This window comes from Mus musculus, chromosome 6, assembly GCF_000001635.26.
Source record: "Mus musculus strain C57BL/6J chromosome 6, GRCm38.p6 C57BL/6J".
NCBI classification, from domain to species: Eukaryota; Metazoa; Chordata; class Mammalia; order Rodentia; family Muridae; genus Mus; species Mus musculus.
In genome coordinates this window covers 40,490,755-40,503,796 of record NC_000072.6, presented here as the reverse complement: position 1 = coordinate 40,503,796, position 13,042 = coordinate 40,490,755, and the positions used below count along the sequence as shown (strand labels likewise).

The 13,042-nt window shown below is 39.9% G+C and overlaps 2 protein-coding genes across 2 annotated transcripts; both read right to left on the bottom strand.

The window, feature by feature from the left end:
- Window positions 1-9,311: 9,311 nt before the first annotated feature.
- Tas2r108 (taste receptor, type 2, member 108) lies at window positions 9,312-10,205 on the bottom strand. Its single transcript, NM_020502.1, has one exon. The coding sequence runs from the start codon at window positions 10,203-10,205 to the stop codon at window positions 9,312-9,314; it is 894 nt and encodes a 297-aa protein (NP_065248.1).
- Window positions 10,206-11,557: 1,352 nt separating this feature from the next.
- Tas2r137 (taste receptor, type 2, member 137) lies at window positions 11,558-12,559 on the bottom strand. The gene has a single exon (NM_001025385.1). The coding sequence runs from the start codon at window positions 12,557-12,559 to the stop codon at window positions 11,558-11,560; it is 1,002 nt and encodes a 333-aa protein (NP_001020556.1).
- Between the last annotated feature and the right edge of the window lie 483 nt (window positions 12,560-13,042).

Sequence of the window (13,042 nt, the reverse complement as noted above, 5' to 3'; positions counted from 1 at the left end):
ATGGAGAAAATGGCTGTATCTTGGAAGAGTTGGGGATGAGATGAATTATAACCAAAACATGTTGTAAAAAACATCTCACGTAATTAACAATTTTTAAAATCCTAACAGGAAACGTTTTACTTTCCCAGAACTGTGCCTTTCCTGCCACTAGATGGTGTAGAGGCAACTCCACTGTGGCAGCTGCCAACCTAAGCAAAGCTGGTCTTTAAATAAATTGCATTCATCCAGATATTTTTTTAAAAAAAGCAGCTCAAGATTATTATTAGTAAGCATACATAATAGGGAAATGCTAAATGTATACACATTCAGAGTATTTCGAGTTTCTTTCCCATCAACCTAGGAAAAAAAGTTCTTGCTCAATGGTCAGTATGACTGACACATGAGAATTCAGGCATTTGGTAATAGGAGGAAGTAGCAAATTCCATGTTCGGGCTTCTAGGTGCAGTCATGCATAGGAAGGCAACAAGTTTTGAAGTCAGATATGTCACTGCCTCCCAATTGAACCAATTAGTAGCTATCTGCTTAGACAAGCCAGTTACCCTCTCTATGCTTAGATTCTTCTCTATGATGGATGTTTACCTTATAGGACACTGCTATAAGAGGACATTAATGTTCCCAGGAACGAAAGACATTTTTTGTAACTTTTTCCACCCTTTGTAATTTCTTACTACACTGTTGCTCTTGACAAAGCCTGAAGACAACCAACATGCTATTCAGTGTCTGTAAATCCAAGACAACTCCAGAGCCTCTGTAAAGGACAAACATGAGACCGTCAGTGTGATCCTTTAAAAATACAGTTCAGGATAGTTTCCAAGGAAAGCTGGTGAATTCAAACTTTCCTCTGTGTGACTTTATGAAGAGTTGAAGTGACAGAGAAGAGATAGTGGTACAAGGATAAAGAAAGAAAGAGCACTGGAAAAGGCAGTGACTAACCAATGAAGATAGCAGCAGAAAGGCAACACAGAAAAGAGGAAACGCCCAACAACTCCTACACTGCTCTTCCAGGGAAGATAAGCCAGTAGTTCCTGATGACAATGGGTCAGCAGTCCCAGTCTCAGGAGGAACTGTGGTTCTGGAAACCTCATGTCAGTGCAGGGACTTTGTCTGACAGTGGCTCCTCTAGCATGGCAGGCTAGCATTGGAGAAGAAATCCACTCCGTATCTCAGAATACTATAGCCAAGCACAATCTTAAAATGGGTCTGTTTTTTCAGTTTGAGTTATACTGATGCTCGAACTACATCTCTGTTGCTGTGATAAAATAACCCAACTAAAAGTAAAATAGGGTAGAAAAGGGTTTATTTGTTCTACAGTCCCAGGTTACAGTCTATTATTTCAATCGTTCATGACAGGACCTCAAGCAGCCAGTCACATCACATCCACAGTCAAGAGCAGAGATAGGAATATACTCATACTGCCTGCTAGGAGTACTCAGCTAGCTCCCTCTCTATTCTTAGGTGGACAATGGCCCAAAACCAGCTGCTGCTGTCAACAATAGGCGGGACTTCCTACATCAACTAATAATTAAGCACACACAGAGCACAACTTCATTTAAATAATTCCTTAATGGAAACTCTCTTCCCAGGTGGTTCTAGGTTGTGTCAAGGATAGTGAAACTAGCCAGCATTCCTAGCGACCTGAAAATAAGATACAATCACAAGTCAAAAAGGCTGAGAACACCCTACTATAATGTCTGCTAGGGAAGATGGTCACAAGAAGCACTTGGGAATAGAGGAAGAGTTGGAAATAGGCCCTCCATGGAGTTTATGCAGTGGAATTTCAGGTTGTGGAAGGCATGGTGGTCAGTAGACTTCCCTGATCTAGTAGTAATGAAACCATTACCTATGAAATATTGTAGACATGAGAACTCTGGATTACTTGGTCTTTGGAGTTGCCTTCCTGCCATGTGGCTGTTTACTGCTGGGTGACATCTGAAAACATTGAGGCCAGTAGGCAGACTTCCTGCTATTTTCCTCCTTTAATGCAGAACTCAGTATTCTGTTTTGCTTCCTCCAGCATCCAAAACAAATAGATAGCCCTTTGTGCCTATGTTTACCAACTGGGGAGATGGGAGGATCTTCTGGAGCAAAACCCATGGACTGCAAAGATCTTTGGGTCCTCCAGCAGCTACCAATATATAATAAATGGAGTCATCTAAATTAAACACAGGTCTATCACATGTATACTAAAAAACTTCATCAAGACCTGCTGGGTTTCAACATACTTCTCTGGGGAATTTTGTTTATTTTTGTCTTTTATTCTATTTTACATTTCCCAATATTCTTTTACCATATGTTAATTATACATAAAATGGATTTCATCATGACATTTTAATATATGCATGTATATGTGTTTGAACACAGTCATCTTACATGACCCTTTCTTGTTCCCCTCCTACTCCCACAGATCTCCCTCCTCTTCCCATCTATCCACAATCTACTTTCATGGTTTGGGGTTGGCATGTTTTGTGACACTGTATATTTCATTACAGTTTCTTACAGGAACAAGGGCATCTTAGCAGGGATACACCACATGAAAAAGCCCTCCTTCCTCCAGCAATTATTAAATACCATATAGATCCCCAGGAAGGGATAACACTTTGTGAGCCCACTCCATTACAGGATTTTTAGTGGCCCAGTCTTCCACAGTCTTGTATAATAGTCACAGCTATTATGAGTTCTAGAGTGCAGATGCCAGGTTATGCCTAGGAATGTCCCACAGTACTCCACCCCTTCCTTTGGCTCTTAGCTTTTCTTCACTCCCTCTTCCATGATGCATCCTGAGCCTTAAGATGAGGTTCACATAGGTGTCCCTTCAGGTAGAGTACATAAAAGCTACTTGTTCTCAGCACATTGACCAATACAAATCTCTGAACTTACCATTGCTCACTGCAAAGGGAGCTTCTCTAGCCAGAGTAAACAGTAGCACTAAGCTGTGAGTATAAGTACAATTATTAGTAAGGAAATCTCATAGACATATCACATCCATTTAGAAAAACAACAGAAGTAGCTTCCCGTCTACTATAATCTCTATGATCAGAGGCATCTGACCAGGTTTAAAGAATGAGATGCTATCAAACCTTCACAGGACCAAGCACATCTCCTTCCACTAAGGTCAGACAAGGCAGTCCTCCGCTACATATGTAGTAGGGGTCTTTGGTGGGTGGCTTAATCCCTAGGAGTTCTGAGGGGTCCAGTTAGTTGATACTGTTGTTCCTCCTATAAGGTTACAGTCCCCTTCAGCTCCTTCAATCCTTCCCCTAACTCTTCCATAGGGGTCCCTGGACTCAGTCCACTGGTTGGCTATAGGTATCTGCATCTGTCTCAGACAGGTGCTGGCAGAGCCTCTCAGAGGACAGCCGTGCCAGGCTCCTGACTGCAAGCACTTCTTGGCATCAGTGGCTAAACTGCCAATAGTGGGTCACAATGGCCAAATTAATCTAGGATGCCATTGCAAATAGGGTTTGGCTCTTTGCCATTTCTCAATGGTACCTGCTTGTCTCTGCTCTAGAGATCATAATTCCTTTCACTCGTTCCCTCTTCCATTCCAAAGGCTCTGCTCTCTCTCTTTTACTTAAAAAAAAGAAATAGTTTCAAACAAACCAAGCCATGTATAGCCAGACTTCCTGAGGTGTCCAGACATTGTGGCAAGGGATACCATTGGACCAATGAGTATAAGTTTAATGTCCAAGGCAATTTCTTGCAATTGGGAAATGAAATGGGAGCCTAGCAACTAGAAACTCCTAGGATTCTATGAGGGTAATGCTACCTAAGACTCCTAGCAATAAGGGATGTGGATGCTATAATCAGGAAAGACTTCCAATGAAGGGATTAGGACACCAACCCAGCCAAAAAACCTTAGACTCACAACTACCCCTGTACAAAATACACAGGGGTAAATGATGGATCAGAATTTGAGAAAAGAGACAATCAGTGACTGACCCAGCTTTGAAACCCATGCCATGAGAAGAAGGCCACCCCTGACACTATTAATGACATTTTGCTATACTTGCAGATAGGAACTTAGCATAACTGACATCAGAGAGGCTTCACCCTGAAACTGATGAAAACTGATGCAGAGACCCACAGCCAAACATTAGGTTGAGGTTGGGGAATCCTGTGGAAGAGGGAGAAAAAGATTTGAAAGAGCCAGAGGGGTCAAAGACACAACAAGAAAACCTACAGAATCAACTAATCTGGGCCCACGGGGTCTCATAGAGACTGAACTGCCCACCAGAAAGCATGCATGGAACAGAGGTAGGCCCATATATATGAAACAGTTGTGCAACTGGGTCTTCATGTGGGACTCCTAAAGTGGGAACAGGGATTGTCTCTGACTACACTGCCTGTCTTTGGATCCCTTTCCCCTAACTGGGCTAGCCTCAATAAATGAAGATGTACCTAGCCTTACTGCAACTTGATATGCCAAGGCTGGTTGATATCCATGGGAGACCTTTTCTTTTCTGAGGAGAAGGGGAGAGGGGAAGTAGAATGAGCAGAGGATAAGGCTAGAGGTGGGGGCTAGGAGGAGAGGAGGGAAGGGGGGCTGTGATTAGGATGTAAAGTAAATAAACAATTCAATTAACTAATAAGGAGAGAGAAAAAAAGCTTCAAAATGATTCATTAATAAGGAAACCCAAAATTAAGTGACATAAAGAAACTTGTGTTCCTATAATAGGTGGGTGACAGAAGGAGATACAGGATATTAAATATTTATGGAGTGCTGTGAGAGTATGAATTTCAATTTGACATAATATAGACTCTCCTGGAAAATTAATCTGTGAGTCTTCCTTGGGGCAATGATCTTGACTGCACTAATTAAGATGTGAAGAGCTGCCCACCATGGGCCTGGACAGGGATCCTGGACGATGATCTACTGTGACTCTACTTAGTGAAATGGGTTGGATGAAGACCAATAAGCATGTGTTCATTGCTGTGGTTTGTTTGTCTGCTCACTTGTTTTGATTTGGGTTTTACTGTGGAGTGATGTGCCCCAATTACTTCATGTTCCCCCTTCCTTGACTTCCCTACCATGATGAACTGTACCTTTAACTTCAGGCTAAAATGAATGCCTTTTCTTTAACTTGTTTCTGCCAGATTACTTTATCACAGCAACATGAAGAGAAACTGAGGCAAGAGTCTACATATCATGCCTTTTAGAAGACAAACCAAAATATTTTTTAAACTGGTTAATAGGTTTAAAAAATAAAAAAAAAAAACCCAAATATGTGTATATGTAGATGTTTGAGTATGGGTTTGAGTGTAGTACTCATGGAAACCAAAAGAAAGAGTTGAGGGCTGGAGAGATGACTCAGCACGTAAGAGCACCGACTGCTCTTCCGAAGGTCCTGAGTTCAAATCCCAGCAACCATATTGTGGCTCACAACCACCCGTAACGAGATCTGATGCCCTTTTCTGGAGTGTCTGAAGACAGCTACAGCATACTTACATATAATAAATAAATAATTTTTAAAAAACTAAAAAAAAAAAAAAAAGAAAGAGTTGAGCCCCATGGACGTGGAGTTATATGTGGTTGTTGAGCCATGTGACATGTATGCTGGAAAGCAAAAAGCAAACTTGGGTCATCTGCAAAGGCAGAAAGTGCTCTTAGCCACTAAGACATCTCTCCAAATCCAGTTGATAATTTCTTAATGGCAGATATTAAGCAGAGTATGTTGCAACCAGAAAAATCCCAAGCCCATAGCAATGAAAAAAAAAATCTCCAATGAGGACTGTAGGCAAGTGCTTAAACAAATTCTTGAGACTTTTCCAAGCAGCAAAATAGTCAGTAAAGAAAACAGCACATCCGATGCAGGTGAGGAGGAAAAGAAGACAACATGGGCTACCTAAGAGACCAATCAGCAGAACTTTATCAAACCAAGTTAATATTTGGGGATTATGCTCATTCCAGAAACAGGTTGGCAAATAAATGACCCAGTGCCAGGTATGTGATACCTCTCCTTGTTAGACAGAGGTATTCCCCAGCACCCCACCCAAACAATACATTCAAACCACTGCCATTGCCCTTAACTGACTGCCCACCAGAACTTGATGGCAAAACTCCAATGTTCAAGACACTACACATAGTAGTCACAGGACATGGAGAAATCAACTTGATATTGACTAGGAATCTTCCTCCCTGATGGATAGCTCTCATAGTACTGGAAGGTGCTATGAAGTCTGCTGGGAATATGGGGGAATCTCGGACAGTCTATTCCAGTTGTGAACCCTGGGAAATTCAATAATGGCCAATGAGGCAAGATGTGTCCATAGATGTAATAATGGCATGAATGTTATGGGGTAATCAATCACTTTATGATAGGATTTAAGGTCGAGTCCTCTGTGGGAAACATATGTCTAATATGGCAATCCTAGCCAAGAACTCATGGTTGAGGCAGGGGCCTCAGTGATGAACCTACAGCTATTTTGCTAAGTAGATATTGTATCAAACTGCCTTCTAAATCTCTCTCTTTCTACATGTAGAACAGAGCAGCTTTTGGAGCACATCAGAGAAGTTTCTTTGTGAAGCAGATAGTGGTTAACATGGACACTCATAACCCCCCAAAGTTCAGAGAGTACCCAGCCACAAATAGGACATCCATTTCACACCCCAACAAAGTGGGTAGAAAGATTATATGAGCCACAGATAATGGAGATCATAGCAAAACAGTGTCTTCGGGGTATGACAAGACCACTGCACTCATGAATTCTTAATAACTGTTGTCATCTGCACAAGACCTAAAAAAGATCAAGCCAATCAACTTTCTAGCACAGAGTTGGAAGAGAATCAATCCTGCTCCTAAGGAGGTATGAACAGTTAATGGCTGTGGTAGGGGAATTTGGCTTTCTTTAATGGTGTGGCACCTGGTAGTTCTACTACATTCCAATAAATGGTCCACACCCAGAAGTATATGGACATCTCAAACTGGATATGATGGGTTATTAAATTTTTGGAGGGAAGTTTTGGGTGAGAAAAAATGGGGAGGATCTAGGAAAAGTTAAGGGGATTGAAAGTGAGCATGATCAAAATATATTTTATGAAGTTCTCAATGAACTAATAAAATATCAAAAAATAAAGTCAGTGCTGCCAGGAACTCCCTATGTTTTCTGGAAGCCATTTCTATAGTAACCTCAATCAAACCTACTTAATCTAGAAGTGTTTGGCACTATAAATTGAATGAAATTAAACATTTATAAGGGTTTGTCTTTAAAAATTAATTGTCATGAAAAATAATAATCAGACTAAACAAGAAAAATACTAGTCATTTTTCTTCCTGAGAGTGAGGAGAAACTAGATATTCATATAAGAATCCCCTATCTGTCCATTAAAAAGATGGATCATTAGATATGATATATACTGTACATATTACATATATTTGAAAATATAAGTGTATCATAGATGTTGGTAAAATATAAAAATATTACTCAAAACTTCCAACATGAACTAGGGATGTAGTTCAATGACTTAGAATTTGTATAACCAAAGTTTTGGGTTCAATGCCTAGCATTTAAAAGAAAAGTCAACTTCCAACATAAAAATAATTGCTGTATGTATGTTTTTTTCTGTTTTTATATTTCCTTTTAGGCTTTTCTTCAGATATAATTATTGTTATAAAAATAGGTATAAAGCATATATGTGCTTTTGGTTTTATTTTACTTAACAAATACCATGTGTTTTGATTATAATATTGTAAGTAATTATATACTAGTTTGTCATAAATATATGAAGACATGTTATTGCTAAAGCATAAGTTATTTCATAAAAACAAACTATAGAGATGTTTGTTTCTTCTCACAAATCCTGGAATTTAGGCACAAACTTAGTTAGGAGGTGGTGTGGCAACCTTCCAGTGTCATGAACCATGCCACCAATTCAAGAATGGACAGTAACTCCGCCATGCCCAAGTATTCTCCTCAAATGCATGGTTCAGAATAGCTAAATATTCTAGCCCATGGGCCAAAGGGAAAGAGAAAAAAGAAAGAGAAAATGGAAAGGAAGGGAATGACTAATTCAGAGACATAACTAGAAATTACATATATTACCTCCATCCATACTCTATTGGTCTTATAGCCCCAACATACAAATTCTGGACAGCTAACAATTTGATTACCATGAAAAAGTAGAGAAAATTATATTGGGGGACTAATGAAGGGCTCTTCCCCTCATTTACAGTTCTTATGGCACAGATACTTTCAGTATTTCCTTTATCTGTTAATATTAACATTGTAACATGAAGAATACCTCTAGGTTTTATACCATTAATACCTGTTGGGTAATATTTACTAAATATCACATGGAAGACTGTGGTGGGTAGAACAGGAAACATCAGGTGATCTGGACATTGTGAACATTTATTTATTTTGAAATGTATAAATACTACATTAGCAGTTTGTTTTAACTATATAATTGTAAATAATGAATGCTCAATACCCACTTCATAACCTTTCAACACCCACCATTAGATTGTCCAAACTGGCATTCTTCTGGACAGCTGTGCAATGTAGAAACCAGTGAAATAAGGCCAAGTCCAGCACACCAGTTCAATGTCTCTTGGCCTTCCCCTGAACTCTGTATCACAGGGTATAGGTGGTATGCTCTGAAAATCTTCACTCACACAGTGTTACTCTCACTATTTGAACAGAATTTGCTTTGTTCTAGGGCTACCTCTCTAGATATTAAGATAGATTCTTTGAGCTTAAACCATTTTATTTGGATTGTTTACTATCAATCTCTACCTATGACCTATCAACTCTGACCCTATCTAGATCAAGCCAAAAATTCAGTGCTAGGGTTGCTTGATGGTAGTAACTTAGCAAACGTCAGGATCCTTTATCTGGCAGGCCTAAAATACACTTTTCTCCTTATTTCTCTCTGAAACCCCCCTCTTTTCTTTTTGTGCTATATTGTTACACTTTAAGCCAATCTCCTCTCAGTGACAGCTTGGCTATCAGAGATATCTTGCTCAGTTGAGGCCAAATTCTCTAATCTGTGCTAACCAAGAACATCACAATGTGGCCTTCATTCATGGACTTTCCCCTGGTACTTCAGTAGCTAGCGAAACAGTATGGTGATTTCCATTGTCTAGGAATGTGATAGCCATGAAAAATACGTAAATCCCTTAAACAATTTCTTATGGAATGTGATTTACTTTAAAATATTAGCCAAAAGATGCTGTATTGACCAAAATATAAGCACTTAGTCTCAGGGTCAGGATGCCAGATACAAGATCACAAAATTAAGTCCTTAGATCACTGAGACATTTCTAATGCAACCAAACCATGAATTGATGCTGTTAACTACTAATGAAATTCTGCTACTTGTAGAAACAGAAAATCTTCTTTGCTTTAGCTTTCAGTTTATGATGTGTGATAATGAGGAGGACAGAATGTCCTGGAGGGTAAGCAGCAGTAATAATCATGCAAATGGCCTGGGCTCTCAGATTCTTCCTCATATAGGAAGGAAGATAGAGCAGGGTAGCAATTGAATATGGAATGTAGAGCACGAGGAAACAGATCATCAGCCTCATAGCACCCATGTGAGCCTCCGTCTGGGGATTCCAAAAGCTGGTCCTGTTTCTCTGCATCTTCTGTATATGTCTTCTCAAGGAATGTATTAACAAGGAAGCAAAAGTCACATTGAGCATAAACTGTAGAAGTGAGTTCAGGACCAAAGAGGCTACTAACGTCAAGATACCATCACTGAGGTCAAATGACGTGTCATTTCTCCCAATTATGTGTTCAGGAAAACGTGATATCTGTGAGAGCATATAATATAGGAGAGTGGTGAGGGCTGAAATCAGAAGACAGGCCAACAGCAGGCTGGTGGTCTTCATAGAGATAGTCCGTTTCAACAGGAGAAACACTGGGTGTTGAAAATTAGTAATCTTCACACAATACAAGCTGTTCAGAATGGTCACTAACCAGAGACTGTTTGCATCCAGAAACTTCCAACACAATAGAAAAAATGTGGAAAAGTAGACTGACCTTCCAGTATTTGTAGCAATGTAGACACTGTTCAGTAGAAACAACCCCAAAGTCAGGAATCTAGTGATGGCCAAGCTGAACAGGATCCTATCCGGAGAGGCAATTCTGCGACTGTTGACCCAAGTCTTAATAATTATCACTATAATAAATAGATTTGCAATGATTCCTACAAAATTTAAAAAAACCGAGGCAGCAAACACAAATACATACAGTTCCCAGAGCATCTTTCCTCGTTTGGTGCCGATGAAAACAAACTGAAATAAGTAAGCAGACACAGGATGCAGCCTGGAAAGAGGTCTCCTTTTTATTTTCCAGCATGGCAAACACCATTTCTGGTCTAAGAGGCAGCTGCTTTTACTGAGATGCAAATCTTTCAAGGATTAAATTACTATTTCTTCACTCCTGTTCTTATTTTCTTAGGAATGCCTAATTACAAACAAGCTTAATTGAATCTGGAATCTGTTCCTCCAAGAGCAGAAAGACTAGTGGATGTTGTGGCAGACTCCAAGAACTTCGAACCCAAACCAGAGTGCTCTATCCTGAGACTATTTCAGTTTCTCAGCAGGTTTACTTTATAGAAATGATAAAATATTGTGGGGCTCCTCACGCCTCACTCTTCCCACCTCCCTCGCCTCCATGGCCTATTCAAACCAGTTTGTGTGCCTCCCATTTTCTTCAACTGCACTCTGACCATGTCACTGTCACTCCTTCATCCCTTCACACTAGAGATTGTTTACTCAATCGGATACACTAAATTAGAGGAACGATCCCCTCCTTGAGACATACTTTTCATGAGACATGGTGAAGGGGGCACAACAGAGAAAGCGATTTGTGTCATAGTCCATTTGGGGTTCACCTAAGAAAAACGCCTACTCTTTCATGTTTTCTTTATAAATCTGGATCTATGCTTAGATCATTTGTGGTTACAAAATTTCCCCTTAGGCATCAAAGTACTTGGATATAAAATCCAGGGCAATTATTTCATCACATTAGAAATCCACATTCAGTAATGCCATGTATCCTAGCTCACTATATTCACAAAGTTAAAAGAATTTTTCATGATACTAAATATTCTCATTGACTTGACAAAGGTATTTGATGACAATAAGTAAATCAATGTCTATTCTTCTCTTTAAATAATATTAATTAAGCATCAAAGTGTATCTTGATGAGGAAAAAGCACAAAAAGATTCACCCAAAAACAAAAATAGAAAGTTTAAAGAACTAAAATTCAAATCCACATCTTTAGGGAAAAAATTCTTTTGCCATCATAAAATGTCAGGTAAAACAAATACACAGACTGGCTCTGCTTAAGCTAATGGTTATTAAAATACAGTTCCATATCCATATAGTGAGTGTTCCTACACTGGCATTTCCCAAAGACTGTTGAGCCTGTCCCAAGTGATTAAATGGAGAGAGGTCATAAGAAGCATGATTTTACCTCTAAGTCAGGTAGAATCGGGGGAAAGCAGGCAGCATCTCTCCTATTGATGGTATAGATTGATGCACTGAAAGTCAGAAGGGCTCCGTATCTAAACCAGGCTGAAGAATTTCCCATCCTACAACCTCTGCTGTTTTATGAAGCAGAGGGTCCCTTAGATCCAGGTTTCAGATGACCACACTCACATGGGAGCATGGCCACAAATGTATGCTTCAGCTTGTTGTTACATACTATGAGAATAAATGAATCACCAACAAGGTATGACATTGAAATCACTACTCCAATTATCCTGGCGATCCTGGTTTCTGGTAGGAAACGACTGGATGACAAAATCATAAAGGAAAGAAAGTAGAATAAGAAGAATAGGAGAAAGGAAGAGATGATTCTCATGGCTCTTTTGTGGGCCTCAGCACTCTGATCTCTGGAGTCAATACTGTATTGCTGCATCTGCTGTGTGTGCTTCCCCAGAGAGAGGAGCAGCAGAAGGTAGGCAACCAGGGAAACAATTAAGGAAGGAATCTTCCACAGATTCCCAAGAACATGCATCAGATTATATTCCTGTCGCTTCAGTCTGATGTATTCAGTCATATTTGGTGTGTCTTTGCTTCTAGTGAGGGCAGAATAGATCTTAAATTCATTCATCAGAGACATGGTACTGACACAGGATAAGAGCAGTGCGCCCCACAGCATCCCAACAACCACTCTAGAAGCTCTCCATTTGAGCCAGAGGAATGAGGGGTGGGAGAAACTGGCTATTTTCAGGCAGTAGAAAACACTGAGACAGGAGATAAGCCAAATACTGAAGTGGTTTGTAAATGTCCAGAAAACATCAATTAGTTGCATCATTATCCCTGAGTCATGAGTCTGGTAAGAGAACACTATTATAAGACTATCAATAAAGATAATCCACAACAGAAAGATCCTGAAGAGGGCCAAGCTGGTAATGATGAAGTTAGACAAAGAAATCTTCTTGCTCTTGAACCAATAGCTGCTATTGATTGACACAATGAAACCATTCACCAGATTTCCAAGAATAAACTCAGTGATAGTCAGAACCAGGAACACCCCTTCAATGAATCCAAACATATTAGAATTTAGGCCACCCTGATCCTTGCTTGTTCTGTTCATAAATCTCATCTCCTTGTTAACTTCAATTTTTTCTCTGAGATCTAGCTCCTCTTGTTACTTTACTGTACCTGTCTCTTCTGCATGATTTAGTCTGTCTTACAGAACAGCTTTGTGAATCTGCTCTGGTTGTCCTCTTCACAGATGACATAGACTGTCACTTCTATGATCTTAAATTCAGCAGCTCTTTGTTGAGATGCAAATAATGCCCAGTGTCACAAGGACAAGGAAGGTATCTGGGACACAAAGAATATGGAAGACTGAGACTCAATTTCAGAGGGACTGGCACTGTGACTTGAATGCAAAGCATTTCCCATCATTTCATGTGTTTGAAAACAAAAGTGCCAGCTGGTCGCATTGTTTGGGAAGGTTATGGAAACCTAAGGAGGTAGAACCTGGCAAAGGTACATGACTGCTACTAGGGATGGGCTGTGAGATTTTATGCTGGCCCCATTTTCTGTTCTCTGCTTCCCACACTGTACAAAAGACTGCCCT

Coding starts and splice junctions, on each gene's coding strand:
- Tas2r137 (NM_001025385.1), bottom strand. CDS start 12,559: ATGAGATTTATGAACAGAACAAGCAAGGATCAGGGTGGCCTAAATTCT.
- Tas2r108 (NM_020502.1), bottom strand. CDS start 10,205: ATGCTCTGGGAACTGTATGTATTTGTGTTTGCTGCCTCGGTTTTTTTA.